General features: G+C 38.3%; 1 protein-coding gene across 4 annotated transcripts; it reads right to left on the reverse strand.

Moving 5' to 3' along the window:
* Positions 1–345: 345 nt before the first annotated feature.
* On the reverse strand, positions 346–24270 carry LOC100706076 (adhesion G-protein coupled receptor G1). Of its 4 annotated transcripts, XM_025908149.1 has the most exons (15): positions 24166–24270; positions 22619–22708; positions 17498–17616; positions 12812–12887; positions 12531–12672; positions 12163–12282; positions 11324–11449; positions 11162–11207; positions 10756–10850; positions 7259–7377; positions 6662–6930; positions 6400–6496; positions 5984–6113; positions 5663–5819; positions 346–987 (listed from the first exon to the last, which is right to left on the reverse strand). In XM_025908149.1, exons 2-15 carry the CDS (start codon positions 22624–22626, stop codon positions 893–895), a joined length of 1599 nt encoding a protein of 532 aa, XP_025763934.1. In that variant the 5' UTR covers positions 22627–22708; positions 24166–24270; the 3' UTR covers positions 346–892. The 4 variants fall into 4 exon arrangements, with proteins under 4 accessions (XP_025763934.1, XP_025763935.1, XP_019216660.1 ...); XM_025908150.1 differs by lacking the exon at positions 24166–24270 and having other exon boundaries at positions 11324–11451; positions 12168–12282; positions 22619–22749; XM_019361115.2 differs by lacking the exon at positions 24166–24270 and having other exon boundaries at positions 22619–22749.

Genomic DNA, 24270 nt, shown 5'->3' on the forward strand with positions numbered 1-24270 from the left:
CCGCGTTATGGCGTTAATGTCATTTAAACGAGATTAACGCTGACAGCACTAGTGGGAACACAACGAATATGACTGCACATTTACGCCGACATCATCCTAGTGCAAAGACAAGTGGAAGCAGACAAAAACAACAAGCACGCATGCTATAAACTTTACCCGCGTCATTTAGACAGCCGTCAGCACATGATTCTCCTTTTGGGGACCTGATATGTTTAATATGCTGCTGAGAATATACCCCAGAAGAAGGGTATAGTATAGCTTTTATTTTGGAAAGAGCCATTTCTCTGTAATAAACTCTCTTTTCCAAAGATGAGTGATTTCTCGATAAGATAGATTTTTATTTTTCTGTATCGAAAAAATATGGAACCGTGACACCAAAGTATCGAACCGAACCGTGAATTTTGTGTATCGTTGCACCCCTAATATATATTTTAGTTGTTATTTCCTATGATTTTTAGTATGTATGTATGTAAAAAATAATAGGAAATTATGACTGAGATAAAAATTGAATAAGTATTAAAATATAAAACATTCATGCATGAATGTAAATGATTGACTTTAGGCAGAAAACCAATAAAAACAGTATTCTGTAGTTATCCCTCTACTTTTACTTTCTGAAGTGCTCAAATATGGAAAAGTTTACAATGCATAGGGAACCCATCCTCTAAGTTGCTCTTAGGAGAGATTAATTCCTTACCACAAATGTTTTATGCCATGTATTTCATCAATAAAGCTTTAAACATAACATTAATGTTCACACTCACTCAGCTGCCTTCTCTGTTGTGCTGTTCTCTAAATAAACATCATGATTTAAAGAAGAAATAATCATGTTGTCACTGTATTACAATATGAATTATACCAACACACACAGATCTTTATGGAGGTGTTGCTACTAGCTGTTAGTGCTGCGTGTTTCACTGCTCATCTTAGTAGCCGAGGTTTTAGCCTTTCTCAGTGACATCACAAACCAAAGGAAGATGAAGAAACCTGCAGTCACAAAGGAGAGAGACAGAGAGATGTACAGGTTTAGATGGGAAAAGGATGAATTCATGAAAATGGTGCTAATAATGCATCTGTGTCAAATCTCTGTCCAGTAACTGTGTATCCATATCCAACACAAAATCTTAGCTCTACATAAACAGATTTTTAACAAAAATCTTAAATAGTTCTAATGCAATTTTCATCATTAGGCAGAAGAGACGGTTCATGTGTCCCCTATAATGGAAAGTAACATCACTTTTACAATCTATTATTGCACAGCATCTATTTAAACTTATGAATGCTGTGGCTTATCTTTTATATATTTCAAATCTTTTATTGCTCACTTAAACTTAAACACTTTTAACTCTAATCAACGGATAGGTCATGAGATTTTCTTTTAAATGTTACGTAAAATGTAATTAAAATTATAAACAAATCTTATACTATTATTTCCCCTTAAATGGTATCTATAAGGACAATGCATATGTGCATTAAGCAGAAGAGCTGAGTATGTGTGTTCACCCATAAAAAAAACTTGACAAATTTCTCTGTTAACACGGAATAAAGTGGGCGTCCAAAGAAGACGACACCACAAGAAGACTGTTTCCTCCCCTTGGAAGCACTTGGGACCTGCAGGCAGTCTTCCACACATTTGCAGTCAAGATTTGCAGGACAATATGGCTGACAATACTCTACCCAAGCAATCCTGAATAGGCTGCAAACAACCAATCTCACAGGGCTTACCATGAATTAACTTCACAGTCAGGCCTGTTAAAGCTGGTGTCAGCAACATGTGCACTGGAACCTGAACATGTAGAGCACAAGTGTCGAACTCCAATCCTCGAGGGAGGTTTTAGATGTGTCCTTGATCCAACACAGCTGATTTAAATGGCTAAATTACCTCCCCAACATATCTTGAAAGTCATGTCCAAATTCATGGCCTGCGCTCTCCTGAGGACCCGGCCTTCGCGGTCCACGTGGGCCGGGTCCTCAGAAGATCGGGTAGGCCGGAAGTAAACTGCTTTGAAATTGGACGGTCTAGCCTTCAGATTTGCATCACCGCTGTCTCGGTGGAGTTTAATAAACTCAGCTGTCTGCTTCTTGCTATCTAAAATATAACAGGACACTGGTGTAAATTCTCGACCATCTCACACTTCTGTTTAATCAGTTTTCTGTTTCAGCTGTGTGAAAACCACCCAGGGGATTAAAAAAGGTTTTTTTTAATCTAATCTAATCTAATGACTTTAATCTCAGCCAAACCGATTTACTCATGAACAAATAAAACACTGAAAAAAGCCAAACAATAACATTTTTAGGTTATCTAAGTGACTTATATATTACGTTTAACCTAAGTAGCGAAAGTCCGCGGTGAACTGAAAATGATGTGTCGGGAGTTGTGCCATTCTTGGCGGCTTCAGTGGCCCTCGAGCTCCCAGCTAGCTATCGAGCTGGTGGGTAACAGACGTCTCCGAAAACGTCGGAGCACTTTTGCAAATATGTGATATCTCGATAAACCAAGCAGATATTTGAAGTTTACACAGCTACATTCTTGCCTGAAAATATGTTAAAAGTTTATTTTGTCACCCAGAAAGGGTAATAAGAGTAATATTAAAACCTTAGTAGCGGCTGTCATTGTTGAAAACTGGAATTGGTTGAGCCGCGCTATGAATTCTGGGACATGGTGGGCCACAAAGGACACACCCGACCCATCCTTCAAATTCGGGGAAAAGGAGGAGGCATTTGTTGGCTGCATTCAGAGGAGTCTACGAATTTGAACAGCCTTCGTTGTGTCGCTGTGACGTAATTGGCCTACAAATGCGGCCTCAGGAGGATGCAGCCCATGAATTTGGTCACCCCCAATATGCGTACTTGTGCGTACTTGCATTCTCGTGCTCCCGAAGTTGTCCAGAAACCTAGTAATGAACTAATCATTTGATTCAGGTGTATGGAAAAGACACAAGAACGATATACAGGCTGTGTCCCAATCCAGCGACCGCACGCTTCATAGTATGCACACTTTGCGGACTGCTCAGGTTGCCTAGCAACCATGATACTAACTGCGAGAAACGTTTCATACAGCATTGTTTGACAGAAATGAAGAACAAAAAATGTTTTTTTGTTCGTTAATTTTTTTATGACATCACTTTGATTAGTTGAGTATCTGAGGCTGAGACCACGGGACTGTTTGTGTTATTACGAGTGCTAAACAAGAAGAGTTCCCAGATGGTACAGTGGATACGTGTGTGACTCCTGTGATTAAAGCATCTTTCTTTCAGCTCAACGAGTGAACCGTCAGCTCGTTCAAACACACGTTAAAGTCTGTTTTGTAGCAGTGTGTACACCTGAGACTGTCACCTGTCTGTCTGTCCTGCACTCTCTCTCTTTTACTTTCTCTCTGATTGTGGAATAAAAGTATGAACATGTATTTATAAGTTACACTTGTGTTTGAATCCTGCAGCTTATCACACATTTGATTTTCATGTGTGACAACTGCAAGTGTCCAGAGTGAGGACAGACTGAGGGACCCAATGCTGCACATCATTTGTGAGGCTTTGCATCCCTGATGATCCACCAGGACAAACTCAGCAGTGTGTGAGGAAGAGGAGGAGGAAGAGCCAGCAGCAGCTGACAGATGGAGAGAATAGACAGACTGTTCCCTGTTTGTGAAGGACTGCTAGGAAAGTTTAAAATAACTAATTGTCTGTCCTGAATCAGTCTCATTAGGTAATGTTCAAATAATGTTATCATTCCAGTGTTTTCAGTGTGGGAGAAAGTACTCAGGGCCTTCAAGTTAAACACTATGAAATGGTAAATGGGCTGTATTTGTATAGCGCTTTGCTTAGTCCCTAAGGACCCCAAAGCGCTTTACACATTCAGTCACATTGGTGATGGCAAGCTACATTGTAGCCACAGCTGCCCTGGGCACACTGACAGAGGCGAGGCTGCCAGACACTGGCGCCACCGGGCCCTCTGATCACCACCAGTAGGCAACGGGTGAAGCGTCTTGCCCAAGGACACAAAGACTGAGACTGTCCGAACTGTGGCTTGAACCGGTAACCTTTCGATTACAAGACGAATTGCCAACTCTTGAGCCACGATCACCCACATGAAAGGCAGAAACAAGTTTAATATTCAGAAACCTAAAGTATGTATCAGCAGCAGAATGCACCTAAAATTAAATGTCCATGTTTATTTCAGTTCTATGAAGCTTTGAGTATTTTGGATTAGTAGCACTGCTGTGTTTGTTGCATCATATTGCTGTAATTGTTTATATGCTTTATATATTCTGAGGTAAGTTGATCTATAGTGTTACATCATATTCTATAAGGATGTTATGTGTTTGTATACTTTGTGCCCAGTTTGACCCATTTAGCAGAAGTCGGCCTGTTTAAGGCTCTGATATCTATTCTGTATGACTTAAAGCAGTTATGACATGGTCTGATTTTCTCACCCAATAAAGGAATATTTCATATATCAGTCTACTCTTCATTTTATCAGAAACAGTTATCAAAGCTCGTACATTTCCTTTTTATACATATATGTAAGCATAGAGCCAAATTTAGTAATGCCAACATATTAAAATAACATTTATCTCTTATATATAATACATCTATATATATACACTGTCAAAGATACTTGTCTTTGAGTGACAATAGGAAATATAAATACATGCAACTTGAATCTTTACTGAAGCTCAGTATTTTACAGTCGCGAGTTCACTCGCATGAATTTTACTCGCATGTGCTGTACCAGTGTACCTGCACATGTGATGTGACAATAGAAGTGATTTGATTTGCTTTGGTTTGAGAGAGGTACTACCTTTAATATCGGCCATGCTATATTTACATTACCACAGTGAGATGACTTTAGTCTCATGAACAACATTAGCTAATTGTTATTTACTAGCTAATCTTAAATTGACTGTCCAGTACAGAAATGACGCCTGACAATCATCTTTTTACAGTCCCGTGGTCTCAGCCTCAGATGCTTATTAAAATCAAACAAAGCTCATATAAAAACAAACAGATGAACAAAAACATTTTCTCCTTCATTTCTCTCAAACAATCCTGTATGGAACGTTTCCAGTGGTTAGTGTCATGGTTGCTAGGCAACCTGAGCAGCAAGAAGGAGGCTAGACCGTCCCATTTCACAAGCCTCGCACTTCCAGTCTTCGAGGACGCAGCCCACTCAGACCGCGAAGGCTGTGGCCTTGAAGGACGCAGACCCTGAATTGGGACACACCCACTGTTTGCTGCACCATGGGTGACAGCTTTTGGTGGAATCAGTGTGATGGTGTGAGGCAGCAACTCCCTCACTGAAAACCAAGCCTTGTCATCAGTTTCATCAGTGTCAACGAACAGAGATGTTGAGATGAGATTCTGTAACCAGTGGCAGTCCCATATCTCCTCAGTCTGGGCCAGAACTCTATCCTCCAAGATAGCAACATACACTTCCACAAAGCGAGATTTAGCAGATACAACTGAGATCCCTGTTCTGTGAATTGATAAACTGTCAAATTGGCAGTATGTCTTGTTTCTACAGACTTAATTCACCCAATGCAATGAATGACACCAAAGAGTAAATAGCAGAATACTGGGAAGTTTTTCTATAGGCGTAACCCACATACCAAACTCTGCCACTGTGTGTGCATGTGTGTGTGTGTTTGTGTGAGTTTATAGACCTTGCAGGGAGTTCAAGATGCAGAAGAGGTAGAGGACAGAAGTGATCAGGGGGCCGAATGAAAAAAAGACCAGGCCCCAGGTAATGCCGAGCAGAGTCATGACTCCAGCCAGGGTAGAAATGTCTTTCTTGACTTTGTCAAGGTTATTCTGCCCAAACTGATTTACCAAATGTAAAATGAAATAGAAGGTTACAGACTATTTAAAATTTGACTTGAGACCTTAAATTGTCATTAAAAGAAGAATCATTGCTAGTTTAGGGTTTCCAATGGATACACTGATGGATTACTACTTAAATATTTCTTTTAAGACTACAGAATTACCTCTCTGGTGTGGTGGAGAATCAAAACTTGTCTGACTGTCACCCCAAACATGATTACATTAAAGAGGAACACCAAGCTGAACAGTCCCGCTGTAGTCCATATTTTCACATAGTAATTGGTTATATAGCATCTAAAAAGAAAGAGCAGATAATGTTTTAACCTCTAAAACTGAAAAATCAACAATATATTTAGTATAGAAACATTAATGCAGATCTATGTAGTAAAAGCATCCCCAGAGTTACAAAGGAATTAATGTTTCAATTTTAGTAGGTAGGTTAGATGCTTGGTGAAATGGCACATTTCTGCTTCTCCCTTTAAAAAAAAATAAACATGTATTTTTACATAAACCCTGACAGGCAAAACAGTTAATAAGTAAATGTGAATTATTATTCTTGATACATGCTAGCAAATCTTACATTTCAGTATTGCAGGAGTTAGACGTGTCCAGAGGGGTAAGGCCATAAAACTGTCTGTCTATGATGACCACCACTGACACAATCATGGCAGGGACACCTAGAGCAAAAAAATATATATAAATGTATATATTTATATATATATAAATGTATATATTATATATATATATATATATATATATATATATATATATATATATATATATATTAGTAAAACATTTCCAGATTGACAATGACAGCTCCCTGACTAATTGATTCCACTTACCCCATCCCACCATGCTGAGTTTGAGCAGGTATTTCTTGACATAGATGTTGAAGACTTTGACTAAGAGAAGATATAAGTGGAAACCTTCCAAGGCCATCCAGCTGAAAGTGGCCAGCAGGGAATAATGAAGTAAAAGAGCCATGTATAAGCAAAGTCCAGAGGAGGACCCTGCTGCCACTGCCTGATTGGGCAGGAAGTGCAGGTTCAGGAGGATCAGGGCAATTACAAGGTTGATGTGGACCTTCATAGAGACATCTTGTTTGAGTTTCCTGCCACACAGAGAAGTGATGTGTTATAAGCAACATATTGTATCACAACGGGAGGAATGGTAGACCATAACAAGAGAAGAAAAAAAAAGATGAAGAGATAACAATAGCATTTGCTGTAAGATGATCAGTGAATGCCAGTGAATGGAAGATTTCAGTATCCTTTAAGGCAACTGAAAGATGAAAAACAGGCTAGCCATATGACAAAGGTATGAGGAAGTTCCAGAAAAGGGGACAAGAGCAGAGGCAAATTAGATTACAGGAGGTACTAAAAACATGAAAGAGGAAGGACTGATGAAGATGGGAAGAATATGAAAAATGAATTTATTACCTGTTTGTAATAAAGAGCAAAATGGCTATGACCAAAGTAAAAAGGGAAATACTACAGCCAATCACAGTAATGTGTGTTAAAATCTCTTGGTCTTTCTTTGTGATGGAAGGATCAGGTATCTGTGGAGAAAACACATGTTTATATAATCTTTCACTTTTTGTATTATAACAATTAGTCAGCAAACCTTTCATCTTCTAGTCAATGACAGGTCAACAGGCCAATAGATACCACATGTCAGAAGTCAATACTTTTCTTAATTTTTTTTTTTTTTTTTTACACAGTAAATGTAACTTTATTTAACCCACTAGGTTATTAAGTATACTTTCTTATTTCTGGTGGTACAAGTCCCTTGAAGAAAATGGGGGCAGGACTAAAAAGAAAGTTAAATGAACAGCTTAATACATGTGAAAAAAAAAAAAAAAAATAAAACAACTACTACTATGCTACGTGCAGTCATGACAAGCATAACATAACAACACAATAACATGCAATGAATACACAAAATTAAGGTAGGCAAAGGGTAGATAATCAAGCACGAGCACCAGACACAAACAGTTAGCATGAAAACCAATACAACATAGTAGCAATACAGGACTGGCATACAATAACAGACAGCACTGTACTCACACACACACACACACTTCCTGTGTGTGTGTGTGTGTGTGTGTGTGTGAGAGAGAGAGACAGAGAGAGTACAGTTTTGGTTGGAGTGTTTTATGAATAAAGCAATAGACTGCAGTGATGAGTTATGATGCAAACCAGACAGATGGCTCTTAACTGTGCCCTTAGCAGTTGACCTGCATGTAACATCCCCATCTTCTGACCAGGGAAGGATAGTAATTTGAATGAAAACAAGTTGAGCAGAGCAAGTAAAAGAAGAACTGATTATGTAGAAGAAATATTTTTACTGTGGTGCCATCTAGAATGACACCAAACAAAAAAGAAGGAAACGCACAACTAACGTATCTGCATTCATAACAAATCATATTTGTTATTATATTTGCATGCATATTATTGACATTCAATGAATGTGTAGGTTAAACTGTGCATTTATTATATAGAAGAGCTGTAACATGGCAAAAATGTTTCTTTTCTTTGCACACAGAGAGCAAAGTGAACCGTCCTTGTTTGTGTGCACAAACTTGGCTAAATAAAGATGATTCTGATTCTGATTGTGCAACAAAATTATAACAACATGTTTTCATTACCACATGAACTACTCCTTCCAGAAAAATTATAAATACATTAAACTGCAGTTTACTGATGAATCCCATGTGATTTTATGAAAGAAGAAAGAAATAGAGAATCTAAAGGCTGTATACCAAACCCACATGCATGTGACATCCGAGTGCTTCAAACACTTACAAAACAAAACAAAGAAGAGAAACACTATGGAAGCATTTACTATTATTTTTACTGTTATTTATTATTTGATACTAGCTGAAAATGAGGAGTGGTGGAGGATTTTTTAAATCCCTCCTTTTTGTAAAAGAAGCAATAAAACGGCATGAAAACACTTGACTATTCATAAAACTGTATCAGATAAATTATCAAAAAACCAAAAAAAAAACCAAAAACAAGATTATGCAGACAAATGTCCCCCATCAGTGTTATATGGATTAACATCATTGCTTAAGATGTGATTGAGCTCATCTAATGCTTTGTATTCATTAACATTATATTCCCATTTTTGCCCTCACTGTTTACTTTCACTCACTGCTTAGGTTTATGGATTCATACAAAGGGCATTCTTTTTGTAAATCAAAAACTGTAGAGATTCTCTGAATTACAGAAAATTTCAAAGTTAATAGCAAAAAACCCATTTGGATAAAGAACTATTGATAAAGCACATGGTTGATTTCACGCGGGATTGACCTGAAAACCTGCAAAAGGTCCTTACCCCTAGAACACTATCGCCGGGGGATTTTCACCCGAGCAAATGTATTTACATGATTTTCAATTTGTTGCGTTTGTCTGAATGTCATGGGTCCTTGTGTAGCTTCAGCATGGTCTTTGATGTCTTTGAAGGCGTGGGTGTTTCCCTACCCCAAAGCCCACTTTTTCCTACAGGCATGTGTTCGGGTGATTTTCACCCAGCAATAGTGATAGAGGGTAAAGTAGGTTTTGGGTGGATTTCACCTGGTGATAGTGTTAGTGTATAAAATCAGGCAATCTTGCTGCATCCTGATCTGTAGTGTGCTTGACATCCCTACCCCTGGCACTCTTGCAGGTGAGGCAGGACCAGTGGGAGCAGAAAGCAGTACTCCCTTAGTGAGGTGTGCTGACTGCCCCGCAGCCTTGGACAGGAAGTGTGTCCACACCATTACTACCCTGCGTCTATTTACTGCATATAAGGAATAGGTAAGTAGGAGTGGTCCTGGAATTTGCATGTTATCCTTATTTAGTGCAGTTGTTATGAATAAATATCGCAAAATGAATTCCAAGGGAATTCATATGATGAAAAAAATCTTTTAGTCACCTGGTCATTTTTACCCACCAAAAAGTGCAATTTTTTTGTTTCTCTCTCCTGCAGCTGTTCGTGTGTCGAGGAGACTGTGCCTTCACCAGGGAAGTCTCAAATGTCCCAGGAATGGGTGGACCAAAGACCAACTTTCCAGTGTCATTGTTTTTTTGTTTAAGAATTCTTTATTTTCGAATTCCTAATTTTTGGGTAATTTAGGAGCACTTTTTTAGTGTCCCCCCATGACTCTTCTTTTTCATTTTGTTAGATATGGCACAGTTGAAAATCAAAGACCACGGTAATTTGTCATGTGTTGTCATATTTTGATATATTTTGATGCCGAGTACCTTTCGTTGGGTATATTATATCGGGTAAAAATCACCTGGCGCAAGTGATGGTGTTACTATTTATAGCGATAGTGTTCTAGGGTTAAAGAACCTTGTAGACAGGATTCAGTATTGTGGGGATAAAGAGATTTGCTAACATATAAAAGAAACTTTTGTTTTTTACTTCTTTAATTGTACTAATACAATGAGTGCAAAGTTACCCATGTATTAGCTACTATAACTATTCCTTCTAAAGATCTCACATGCAAGCAGTTTCTTTGTGTGTGTGTGTGTGTGTGTGTGCGCATGTGTGTGTTCCAAATCTAGCTGTGCAACTTTGTGGTTTGTGGTCTTAACCTTTCATCACCATTTCTGATAAAGGAAACTGAAGATCTTAAAAAGAAATCTAAAAAAGATCTTTCTGAGAAGCTGTGTGACTTTAAAACCATCAGTATGACAAAATTTTGCAGTGTTTTTTAGCTTGCCATGTCTTTCCCGACACCACTTGAAAAGCCTGTTTGAAGGTTTAAGGCAGAATTAAGGTAAAGTGAGTAATGGTCTGGCATGTCATTGTGAAGCTGCAAAGTTTGAGGCAGTTCAGATAAGTGTTTGTTGATAGAAGTGAAGAGGAGATGGACAGACAGAAGGAGATCTCTCAAATTCTTCATTCTTTGAATTCCTCTTTACATAATAAATGAGTCCAGTCTTACTATGAGGATACCAAAGTATGTGAGGTGGTTACAGGAACAGGTGATGTTAGTCTGACCATGTGTCCAGTGTGTGACGCAGCCATCCTCACTAAAATCTGATAAGCAAAACAAACAGATCCATTATGCAAAAGATCACATTTCTGAACATCAGCTCAGTTTGGTGGCCCTGAGTGAAAACACAAAACCCAATGAGTCCAACTTCTGAAAATATTGGTGCGTTATACTGCTCAAAAAAGATTAAAGGAACACTTTGGAAACACATCAGATTTTGAGGGGAGAATAAATCGTGATGGATATCTATAATGAAATGGGTAATGTGTCCCATAAGTTTAAATTATTATTAATTATTTATTTTTTTGAGCAGTGTACACTACTGTTCATGACAGATGTGATGTTTGTTACTTACTGTATGTTGAATAATTAAAGAACTGACACGAGGGTTTCTGAGTTTCCTACACAAAAATATGTCATGTTTGTACAACATTTACAGCATATTATATGTGTCAAATAATTATGCAATAAAATTACAGGAGGTAAGACTGAAATAAATGTTCAAAAAAACAGTCACCTTTATACACTTGGTAAACTCCATTGTGATGTTGATTCTCTCCTGCAGTCCTGATATCTTCTTGCCCTGCACACTCAGACCAACCAGTCTTTGATCATATACTTCATGTGGGCTTTCAAAAACTCTCTACAATAAAATGCAGATTTGTCAGCTGGTTTAACAGTTTTGCAAAGACAGTTTTAATATTATTTTCTGACTCTTCTGTGTTAAATGGAAAAACACTACTCAGTGATCTAGTTGCATGGTTTGATATTCAAGTAATTTACATTTTGTTAAAAAAAATGTGATGATTCTGTCCTGATGTACCCACCTTCCTTCAAAAATATGTGTACTAATTTTAAATTTTATGTGTTAATAAAATAATGTCACTGTGCTAAAGAGTACAAATTCCCCACTGGACAAATTATTCAAGCATCCAGCAAATTCAGAAGCTAAGTGGGTTTAATTTTGTGGCTGTTTGGTGTAGCTGGTGTAAGGAAGCTTGATAGGGTTGTTAAGATGGGATTTTAAATCTGATTGTTTTTACAGTATGCCATGTGTATACACCACTCCTTTGATAAGGACATGTAAATTTGATTTTCATTATTAAGATGCCTTTATAATGATGTGAAAATAAACAAGAGTACATTTCCTAACAAGTGGTAAACAAAAAAAATATAACCTCACAAAGAAAAACAAAAAAAACCCCAAATGTTATTTTATTAGACTAAAACAAGCAAGACCCACGCGCTCCATGAGCAGTAGTTTAAATTTAATGTGTAAATACAAAGATCGTATTATTCTATAGCTCACAACATCCTTTTTCTACATGTTTTTATATAAGAAGTGTAGTTTATGACCTTTTTTGTTTCAGGCCATTTAAACATGCAGAACACAATCTTGTTATTCGGTCCAGCACCCAGTTCTCTTGGCAGCTGGACACTCACTTTACTGTTGAGAAGAGGCACATCTGGTGTTACCTGTATCAGCATCAACATGCCAAGAATAGAAAGAGATTTAGTTTAGATTACGTTCACTAAAATTACCTTGAACAGAACAACATTAGATATCAGCTGAGTACATCACTACTTGGCAGGTATTTCTGACTAACAAATTAACAAATTTCCCACGTGTGGGACTAATAAAGTTGATCTTATCTTACTACACGTGGAGTCTAACTACAAACTACTGTTCAATAAAATTGTGTGAATAGTTTGTTTTTTTTAACCTGTGTGTCATTGGCATAAATTTCAAGGCCTCTGGAGGTATCATTAGGTTTGCGCAGAAGAGCGACAAAAGTCTTGACATACAATTGCATGCTCCCATTCACCTCTGTTCCCTCTAGAACCCTCTGTAGAGTCCAAATGGCTCTTGGGGAGAAGAATGCAAAAATATTAACAATATTAACAATTTACATCCTTTTATTGATGTAGAAAAGAGTCAAGTCTTTAATTTTTTTCAAAATAATTCATACCCCCCCCCCAAAAAAGTATTATAAATACTTCAAACCTCAAAGTCTCATTGAGGCTTCCAGTATTCAAAACATTGTCTGTGAAATTCATACAACACTCGGTCTGATTACGACCTGTAGAGAAAATGTAACAACACGCATTGAACCCTTGTACAATTTAATTAAAACACCCCACATGTCCCCATCCCCGGAATGTGTTAAAGTTTAATCTCAAAACACCTATTATACAATTTCATATTTCTTCATGAAGACATGTATAGGAAAATGAAGATGTAAGAGGCAGGCATGAGAAGTATATTTTTAAATGCCATATCGCCATGTTGGAAAAATGACTGTTCAAAATAAGTTATAGTATATAAAACCTGAATTCCAGAAGAGTTGGAATGTTTGTTAAATTTGGAAAAACATGAAAACCAAAAGACTTTCAAATGAAATCAAACCTGATGCTTGCTACAGCTCACCAAAAAATTGTCATGATGCAGCAAATGGCTGAAAAAGCAAGAAAGATCAAAAGGTTTCAGCTGAGAGAACATTTAGCAAGTAATTTAGCCAACTGATATCAGGTCTTTAATATAATTAGCTATAAAAGGCATGTCTTAGAGAGGCAGTCTCTCAGACGCAAAAATGGGCTGAGGCTCTCCAATCTGTGGAAGACTGTGTAAAAATATTGTACAATACTTCAAATGTTCCTCAACATCAAATTGCACAGGGTTTGCAACTCTCATCATTTTCAGTGCATAACATAATCAAAAGATTCAGAGAAACTGAAGATGTCTCTGTGCATAAAGGACGAGGCTGAAAATGTTCATTAATCACTCACACAGCATAATTGTGTCACTGACATTACTTAATGGGCCAAGGAATATTTCCAGGAACCACTCTCAATTAATACAGTCCAATCTGCCATCTGTAGATGCCAACTAAACCTCTATCATGCAATAAGGAAACCAAATTTAAACATGGTTGAGAAACGACGTCATGTACTGTGGGCCAAAACTCTTTTGAAATTGATTGTCTCAAAGTGGGAAAGTGTTCAGTTCAATAAATTTTATTTATACAGCGCCAAAGTACAAAGAGAGTTGCCTCAAGGCACTTTATATTGTAGGTAGACCCTACAATAATACAAATAGAGGAAAACCCAACTGTCATATCACCCCTATTAGCAAGCAACAGTCAGAAGGAAAATCTCCCTTGTAACAGAAAGAAACCTCCGGCAGAACCAAGGTCAGGGAGGGGCGGCCATCGGCTGTGACCGGTTGGGGTGAGAGAAGGAAGACAAGATAAAAGACATGCTGTGGAAGAGAGACAGAGATTAATAACACGTATGATTCAACACAGAGAGGTCTATTAACACATAGTGAGTGAGAAAGGTGACTGAAGAAGAAATTCTCAGTGCATCAGTGTGATCCCCCAGCAGCTACACCTATTACAGCATAACTAAGGGAAGATTCAGGGTCACCTGGTCCAGCCCTAACTATATGCTTGAGCAAAAAGGAAAGTTTTAAGCCAAATCTTAAAAGTAGAGATAGTGTCTGTCTCCCGAATCCAAACTGGAAGCTGGTTCCATAGAAGAGGGGCCTGAAAACTGAAGGCTCTGCCTCCCATTCTACTTTTAAATACTCTAGGAACAACAAGTAAGCCTGCAGTCTGAGAGCAAAGTGCTCTAAGATGGGGACTGATTGTTCAAGACCTTGTATGTGAGGAGCAGGATTTTGAATTCAATTCTGGATTTAATTCAAAATTAATTCCCTGGATTTCACAGGGAGCCAAAGAAGGGAACCCAATATATGAGAAATATGAACTCTCTATCTAGTCTTTGTCAGTATTCTTGCTGCAGCATTTTGGATTAATTTGCTTTTCAGGGGGGGTTTAGGACATCCTCATAACAAAGAAGTACAGTAGTCCAGCCTAGAAGTAATAAATTCATTAACTACCCCAAAAGGTTGGTTCTGTTTATCTGGACGTTTTCCGTGGGAGAAACGTTTCATCACTCATCCAAGTGACTTCTTCAGTCTTAGCTGACTGCATTCAGTCTTACCATGCTACACCATGGTAAACATGCACCTGTAGCAAGCATCAAATTTGAAATGAGCTCATTTTACGCTTAAAATGTACAATTTCTCAGCTTAAGCAGCTTGTATTTTATTGATGTTCTGTGGTAAATAAAATATTTGCTCATATGACTTGAAAATCTTTTACGGTGTGTTCACACCGAACGCGATAGGCGCGAGCGAAAACGCCCCAAACGCCCCTAATTTGACGCCTGCACATTCGCACCTCGAACGCGTGTCCAACAGAAATCCACCGCGCCTCAAAATTGCATATTTTGACGCGGGTGAACCGGAAATGTGGGAGGGATGTGGGAGGAAGTTGTGCCAGACGGTATCTTTGCTAGATGGCAGCTGTCGAGCTAGCGCTTGAACATGACAGCATGCATAAAAGCAGAACGGTATTTGTACATCAGTGGGAAAATAGCGGTGGCTTGCTAGCTTTTGTGCGGCTTCCCCGGGTCAGTGAAAAATGTAAAAAGAGAAATTAATGAACTCACCAGGTTGCCCGAACTGTTCACATTTCTTCCTCCAAACTCGGTCCTTTATATTCCTGTCTCGGTACACAAAGCAGCTGGTGTCGTACAGCTCCGGGTTGTTTGCTACGGTGTTGATTAGCCTTCCCTCCATTGAAGAATGAAGGGCTTTGGCTGAATCTGCCCCTTTGACCTGGTTACAGCCACGTCACCAGGCTCCTGATTGGTTGACGCGGCGCGATTTGACGCTGGAGTTCAAATTTTTCCAACTCGAGCGGTAGAGGCGAAAGACGCGTATGCACAAAATGCAACACAAAAACTCACGCGCGTGGTTTTTTCCGCGAGTCAAACGCGCCAGACGCGGTACACTGACGCGCGTTTCAGGCGTTTTGGCGTTTTCGCGACGCAAATCTGCTTCAGAATTTTCGCCGGACGCGCAATCGCGTGTCATCACCCTCTTTCCATTGACTTTACATGTAAACCTGACGCTCTGGCCGCCTCTATCGCGTTCGGTGTGAACGCACCGTTAGTATTTATGTTTTTCAAATTTAAAGAATGTCGTTGTGTCTACCAAGGGCGTAGATTTGGTTTTGGCATTGGTGGGGACGGATGATTCAGCCACCGAACCCTGCCCTGTTTCTTTTTTTTTCCTTTTTGTCTTTGCTTCTTAATAAAAAAAAGGGAGAAATATACTTGTCTACATATGCTATTCTACATGCTTTAAAACCATTTAAAATTACCATTCATAGTTTTATATGTGAATTATATAATGTTAAATTACTATTAAACAAATGTATTTTAGAATTTAGATTACTTCAGCCATATTCCATATAACTCAGGTATCATACAAAAATAAAAATAGCTTCAAATACAGTCATGACAATAAAAGAATATGACTTTAAGGACTTAACAACATTACTTCAGTTATATTACACCAACATCTTTGATACATTAGCACTAAGGGAACACTGAATGACCTGGTGGGTTTTGTCCATACAACTACTCATATAAGATTACCACACAGTAAAAGATCTCTCAGCAAAATTATGCAACATTTTAGGCACACTATACAAACATTACTGATGAGTCACTCATCAGTAATGTTTGTAGAGTGAGTGCATTTTTAAAACAATTTGTGCAAACTGCACTACAAGGTGGAATATTTGCAAAATCATGGCTACCTCATGATATATTGTCTCAAAAATTAACCCTATGAATATGTCAGTACCATTAGGATGAAATTTTAACGTTAGACATATAATTTTAACAGCCTCTGTAAACTAATATCCTGGCTTGCTCGAGGCTGCCGTTTTCTCTGACAGTTTCAATCAAAATTAGAAATGCTACTCTGAGACTGAGATAACTAATAGTGCTGCCTGTTGTCAAGTTAGCTTCCAAAACACTTTTTTCGTGGTTACATACAATTTTAGACTGATGTGGGCCAAAGCCTAGCATAGCCTGTAACGTTATTATGACGGACACATTTTATGAGTGAACTTGAATTTAAGTGACTTACAGGTTTCTTTGAAAAATACTTTCTTATATCCAGGTTCTTCCTTTTTGCTGCCATCCTCTCCTCCTTGCAGGTCCTGGCAGCGCAGGCTTGCAGCTGCTAAAACTAAACAGAGCTCCCTGAAAGGCACAGCCAATCACATTGGCCATATTTGTCACATGAGGTAGGACTCTGGTAGAGAACGTAATTTAACTCTTTCTGCACCGCTAGGTGAATGAGATGTTGATAGATCGTTATTTCTTTCTATCGGGTTTGTTTTCCTTTACTCGAAGAGATGAAATTATTGGTGGGGAAAATTCAATAATCGCTGGATATTGGTGGGGACATGTCCCTTCCGTCCATGCCAAATCTACGCCCTTGGTGTCTACAATAGTTGCAGACAGTATACTGAGGGTAGGATGCTTTCTTCTAAAGTGTAGTAATGTAATTTAAAGGGACATGACATTTTAGGGCTGTGGTAGAATATAGTGTGTACAGACTCTTTATACAGTATGAGAGAAATAAACAAATGTAGCTAAAAATTGACAGAAAGCAAGCTGAGTTTACTTTATTCGAACTCATAAAAGGTTAAAAAAAGAAAAAGTGAATAAGCCTTGTTTCTAAGGTTAGAATCTAAATTGTCTGGCTGTCTGTCATTTCTAGTAAAAAGATAATTATTTTGTCACAGCAGTTAATATAACAACTTACTTATTGGAAATGATATATTGCATTTAGTCCAACAGGAATCCTGTCCCAACACGCAATTTTGATAAAGCATGTCATAAGACACAAAAGGCATCAACCACCAGAATATCCAGCTCTTCTTCCTGTGAAGAGATTCTTACATTTAGAATGGAAAAAAAAGTCTATGCTTTTCAGTCAAAGTTCTTTTCTGATTAAAATGTCTTAATTTTTTAGATTAGCACAAAATTGACTTTGTTGCCATTATGCTGAAGGTAGATAGAAAGGCATTCCCACCACATTTAACAATGTTTCTAATTGACTAAAAAGGAAATTTGAGTTCACAGTATAGAGAAGGAATAATTGTTACATTTTACTCTAACAGATTGTATGATTGGAGAAAAGTAGGAATTAACATAACTGTTCAGGTTGGAATGCATTATTACAATACAATACAATTTTATTTATATAGCACATTTAAAAAGCAAACATATGCCAAAGTGCTTCACAGAAACCAAATAAGAGCAATAATAAATACAAGTAAATAAAATAAAATAAGTACAAATAAAATATACTAACAGGTGGGAGACATAATTAACCAATGATACACCAGGCATAGTAGGCACGAGCCGAAAGGCTGAAGGTTAAATCATAAAAACATTAATAAAAGCAAAAAAGATAAGTTACAGTACACTTACAAATGCAGGGTCTAGGAGGCAGGGTAGGCAAGGCTAAATAAATATGTTTTTAATTGACATTTAAAAGATTGAATTGAATCAGACGCGCGGATAGCTTGAGGGAGATTATTCCAGAGGTAGGGTGCAACAGAGGCGAATGCGCGGTCACCTCTGGTCTTAAGCCAAGATCTAGGTCACACCAGGAGCATTTGGCCTGCTGATCTAAGTGCTCTCCTAGGGGTATAAAAGCTGAGGAGATCCGTAAGATAGCTGGGCGTGGTGTTATTTATGATTTTAAAAGTGAGCAATAAGATTTTAAAATCAATGCGATGTTTAATGTGGAGCCAGTGCAGGTCGGAAAGAACTGGAGTAATAGACTCAAACCTACCAGTTCCCTTTAAGAGACTGATAGAAACCAGATTTAACTACAGAGGACACATGTTTGTCCTGCTTGAAGGAACGGTCCAAGACAACACCCAAGTTCCTCGCAGTATCAGAAAGGGAGTTAGCAAAGGGCCCAAATATACCAGTTACTTCAGCCCAAGGGATGGGAGTATCAAAGATTACAATTTCTGTCTTCTTGTCATTTAGAATGAGGGAATTGCTCAGTAGCCAGTTTTTAACTTCACTCATACAATCAAAGAAGTGTTGCAACGAAGACGTAACATCCTCAGCCAGTTAAAAATAGATTTGAATGTCATCTGCATAAAAATGAAAAGAAATATTGTATTTATCAAAGATTTGGCCCAAGGGTAACAAGTATAAAGAGAACAGCAAAGGACCCAGCACAGACCCCTGACACCAGAGGTGACAGGGGCAGTGGAGGAGGAGTAGGTACCCATCACGACAGAAAAAGACCTTTCTGATAGATAGGATTTAAACCAGCTAAGGGGACTGCCCGTGATGGTTTAAATCTTATCTATCATTTATTATTAGTAATAAATGCGCTGGTAATGTTACAGACCAGCACTTATTACATGGTATCAGTATCAACACAGTTTCAATTTGCTGAATGGTTTCTAACTTCATTGTGAGTTATAAAGAATTACCATTATCATTATGGTCTGTTTGATCAAGTAAGACTTTCAGTCAATGCGGACAGCCACCAAAACTCTTACATCATCACCCAGAAGACTCATCATCAGGATAATCCAGAATATGCTTTCTACATAAAGATTTTTAGTTTTATAGACTGTACCAACTTGTAAAAACACAGGTATAGAAATAAAATGAATTCAACTTCTACTCCTCCTATTTCTAATATTACTACTACTACCAATAATCCTAATAGGGCTTTGGAGTTGACGTCTCGCCGCAGTGCATTGTGGGATCGCGGCGCCATGTTAGAAGGCCACGAATCAAAACAAACACACTGTGTTGGAAGCAGGACTGCCAGAATCATGCTTGAAATCACCACAAAAGACAAAGGGCTGTATCGCGACTGACTGCGCCCAGACGCCAAGAGACGGTACTTGGAAAAAATAGCGTGCATCAGTAATGTGGACCCGTATGAAATAAGGCAGTGGAGTGGAAACCCAGACGACCTACCGCCGTTGTCCTATCCCGATATCTTCGCGTACCTTGTCTGTGGAGTCAGCACATACACGGCAAATCATTTTCGGAATTATAAATCCCTGGAGGCGCACATCTAATTCACAAACGGTTGGGTACAAGATTTGACCATTTTTAAGCCTCCACGTTGTGAGTACATTGACTATATGACCAAGATACAGCCAGAGGTTGCACATAACATTGACTTCTCCTCAGCAGCTGCCCCAAAAATTGCTCTAGATGAAAACATAAACACACCATCTGCAGTGAAAGACAAAAGGAGCCGTCTGCAAAAAAGGCAAATTCCACTTGCTACTCTAGAGGAGTTGTCACCGATAAGCTACTCCATAAACAGAACATAGTTCTGCTGCATCACACGTTAGGATGTTTGTTCTAACTTTCTATGGCCTCAGCGCATTGAAAATAAAACTGAAAGCCTATAAAGAGCAATATGAATTTCTTTAGAACTTAGCGGGGTTGTGCCAAAAAGTGATTGTCTGCCAAAAACTGATTTCCGGTATTTGCCAAAAACTGATTGCTTGTATTTAAACTGCTATAAATAACTTGTTGGTCTATAATATGTGAAACATATGTCAAATGTATCCCTCATGAATGATATCACATCATCTTGAGCAACAAACAACATTCCTGTAACAAGGTAGAATCCGCAATCAGTTTTTGGCAGTGACTTTTATGTATCCTTTATGTATGCAGTTAAAAAAAAATTTATTGTTAACTTTAAAAATGTCGCTTTAAAGAGTAACCTGGCCAAGAGGACAGCTGAAATTGCAACAAATGCAAAACTAGTTCTGTAAATATATTTTAAGTGGACATATATATAACCCCTTTGTAATACCTGTTCACCAAGGTGTATTTACCAACATACGTAACAATATTACACATAAAAAACACATGGAAACATTGGAAATCAGTTTTTGGCAGGCAATCACTTTTTGGCACAACACCGGAATGAAAATGTCGGGAGCACACCAACAAAAAATGACGACAGAGATCCCTCACGTTGCTTCCAGGAGGGGAAACGATAAAAAGAGAGACCATTTTCCAGCTTCCCAATCATGTGATCTAATGTTGCAACCAACAACACAGCATGTACGAACCATAGCTGATGCTTCCATGTGCTTTGTTTGGCCTACTAACATGGCGGCTTGACCAAAAAAACTGGTCACGCCCCCTCTCGCGACATAACGCTCCAAAGCCCTATAAGTACACAGAGTCGAGTTATTCGTTATTAGAGTTATTCGAATAAAGTTGAACAACTCTAAGAACACTAACAACCAATGTTCCCTCGAATTTTTCATGTGTCTGAGCGAACACACAAACTCCCTGAGCGGTCCCTTGGACCAGTGTGAGCGACATCAGACATGTGCACTGTGGTCACATCAGTATCAAATCCATCCAAGTTACATGGTTTATTAAAATAATCAAATTACAGCATTTACATTTATGTCAGATTACTGTTAATTAACTGCTTTCACCCACTTACAATGAAAATTTAAAAAAATCTTGTTCATGACCTGTGTAGTATGTTAACACTATTGGAAGTAAAAATAACTTGAACTCCAATTTTGAAAACACAACTTTCTTTTTTTTTCTTCTTTTTTTTAAAAATAAAGCTCTGACTAGTATTATGAGTCTGTGGTCTGGGAGAGAGTCCTGTAACTCTCTGTCTGCAAAACACAGTATACAATGACCAATGTTGGGCAATTAATTATATATAGTTACTTCTTCAATAAAGTAACTGAGTTATGCAAACAACAAAGTTTTTTGCAGCTGTTTACCTAAAAATGCAGCCAAGGCATTTTTTTTTCAAATAAACATTTCAAACTATTTACAGAGCAATCAGGTGTTCTGCATCAAATTTGATGCCACACAAATTATTTGTGCCACTCCAAAAAATAATTTCTGTCCACTATGAGATAAAGGAGAACATCACAAGCCTGATACCTGCAGGCCGGACAACAGGAGATGTATCACTCCTGTAACACCTCTAACATTCAGTAGTCGCCTCATTGTTCTGACACACACAATAAAACTATTGACTACACTACACACTAACTACACACTAACTACAAAAGATTTGCACTAAACGTTGCAAATCTCTCACATCTCAAAACACCGCCGACACTCCTTAAACCTCCTCCCATTCCTAAATCACTAAATGCCACGTTGCCATATCATTTTTTGATTGGTCGACATAGTACATTTTCCACCAACAGGAAAGGGTGGGTTTTTTTTGGTTTTGTTTTTGCTCACAGGCAGAGAGTGCTTTCGAGCGTTTTCCTTATAAAATGCGGTTTTTACCGTTTCTTCCCGCAGTAAATATAAACAACGATAGTATTCAGGAAGAAAACCAAACATTGCAGATATTTTTATCATAACTCTGGTTTTACGTGGCCTATCAACACAATTTAAAAACTGGTATAAAGTCCACACTTTTTCCGTCAATTGTTCCGTCTGTCCTGCTCACATCTCCAGTGGTTGTACATGTTGTCATTAACGTGGCTTCACTCCACATCAGCCACGCCGCTTTGCTAGCTAAAACACCGGTGTCGGCACATAAGGACGCTGTCATAACCTGTCAACGACGTTGATTAGCTGCGTATATACGAATGTGAATCGTATTATTGGCTGGACTATGGGATAAGGTGGCATCGTTCTAATCCCATACGGGAGCAGCCAGTCACTGAGTAACACTGCAAAACAGAATTGTTAAAGTCTTAATTTTAATTTCAATTCAGGTTAGATTTTTTTTTTTTTGTGCGCAACACAGATTTTCTGTGTGCATAGACCGTGCCAGCAGTGCGCGCACAGCTTAGAGGGACCATTGCTAACAACCCTTGTTATCAGCATCAACAGAAAAAGTAAAATGTATTTTAAAGTGAGCAAAAGCATAGCCTACCTTTCCATGTTGCTGTGGAACTAAGTTAATAGAGGACACAGAGCAAAGCAGAAGTGACAGCAGGGGGGAAAAACTGTTGAATTTGAAGAGCTGCAAAGGAAGTTGATGAAACAAATGTAAATGCTATTCTAAGTAAAAAAGAGGAAGTATCAACTGGCAAAAAATACATTTCTCATCTTCCTTGTCACTACTCAGTATGCAGCAAATACAGGATGACATTGAAATATTATACTTTACCCTGTTTATATGTTCAGCACTAAAACTACAACTAAAGCTACTTTTTTTTAAAACTGATTCTGATTTTGAAAAAGAAATTAAGCTAAACACAAATTTCCAATTTATGCACAGTGTGATTTTCCTCCAGTTGTTACAAGTCAAAGTTAAAGCCTGTAGGAAAACAGCTATATCTAATGTTACAGCTTGGTGTTAAAGTTTTGCATTTGCATAAAAACCTTGATTTGCATTGCAAATCATGAACAACAAAGTGATGCTGTAAGGCGATGGAACCTGATACTATCTGAGGTGTATCTAATATGCATGCATTTAATGAGTGTGTGTTTTTGTCATTTCATCTATTTTGAGTTAAAACAGGATGACATGTCCGTGTAACTAGGAAAAATAAATGGTTTCCTGGTAATTGTATCAAATTATTTTGCTGTTGGAGACTGATTAAAAGCAGATGCAGCAACAAGGTGGTTGCAGTTAGGTGACCATTTCCTATTTAATAAATATGTTTTATCAAAAATGGCTGCGCAGGCCCAAAGTGGGTGGGATGAGATGAACTCTAAAACTGTATGGGCAGGGCAAACCCAGACTTATCCCACATTAGTCTCAAATGGATGTGCCCAAAGAGTTACAGTAAAGCTTAATGGAATACTGTAGGCAAGTCTTCTTTCTTTCAGTTGACGTGGCTCTCAAATATTAAGCCCATCTTGTCTAGATGCCACCCAAAGACTATGATCCATACATTTATCACCTCTTGTCTGGATTATTGTAATTCTCGGTTGATTGGAATTAGCCAGGCATCCCTCTAACTTCTACAGCTGATACAAAATGCTGCTGCACGATTTTTAACTGGTACAAGCAAACCTCGGCGTCATTGGCTTCCCATTAAGTTTTGAATCCATTTTAAAATTTGTATTTGTTTTTAAGTCTCTTTATTGTCTTGCTCCTTCTTATTTGTTATAGCTGCTTCACCCTTACATGCTGTGGATCGTTGCGAGAGAATCGTCAGTTTGCTTTGTAGCTAGTCTGTGAAAGTGTTAGGTCGTCATTGAAAAGTAAAATGCATTTGTTGCCACATTCTGAGTACTCTTTGAATTCGGACAGCCTTCATCGCGTCGCGGTGAGGTCATTGCCTCAAAATACCTCCTTCGGAGCATCCTTCCCCTGAATTCGGACACACCCTCTGTCCTCACACACTTAGGAACTGAAGTTCTTCTCTTACATTTTTCAGTCCTACAGCTTTGCTGACAGCTGACATATGAGCTGTTTATTTTTTTAAAAAGAGCCTTATATACTAATAGATTTTCCAATATAATGTTTACCTTTGAGTTGTTGGTAAATGGAGTTCTGCAAAAATGGGGGCGACCATGGTTCAGGTGGTTGGGAAGCTCATCTGTAACCGGAAGGTTGCCGGTTCGATCCCCCAG

This window comes from Oreochromis niloticus, linkage group LG1 (genome assembly GCF_001858045.2).
Source record: "Oreochromis niloticus isolate F11D_XX linkage group LG1, O_niloticus_UMD_NMBU, whole genome shotgun sequence".
Lineage (NCBI taxonomy): Eukaryota > Metazoa > Chordata > Actinopteri > Cichliformes > Cichlidae > Oreochromis > Oreochromis niloticus.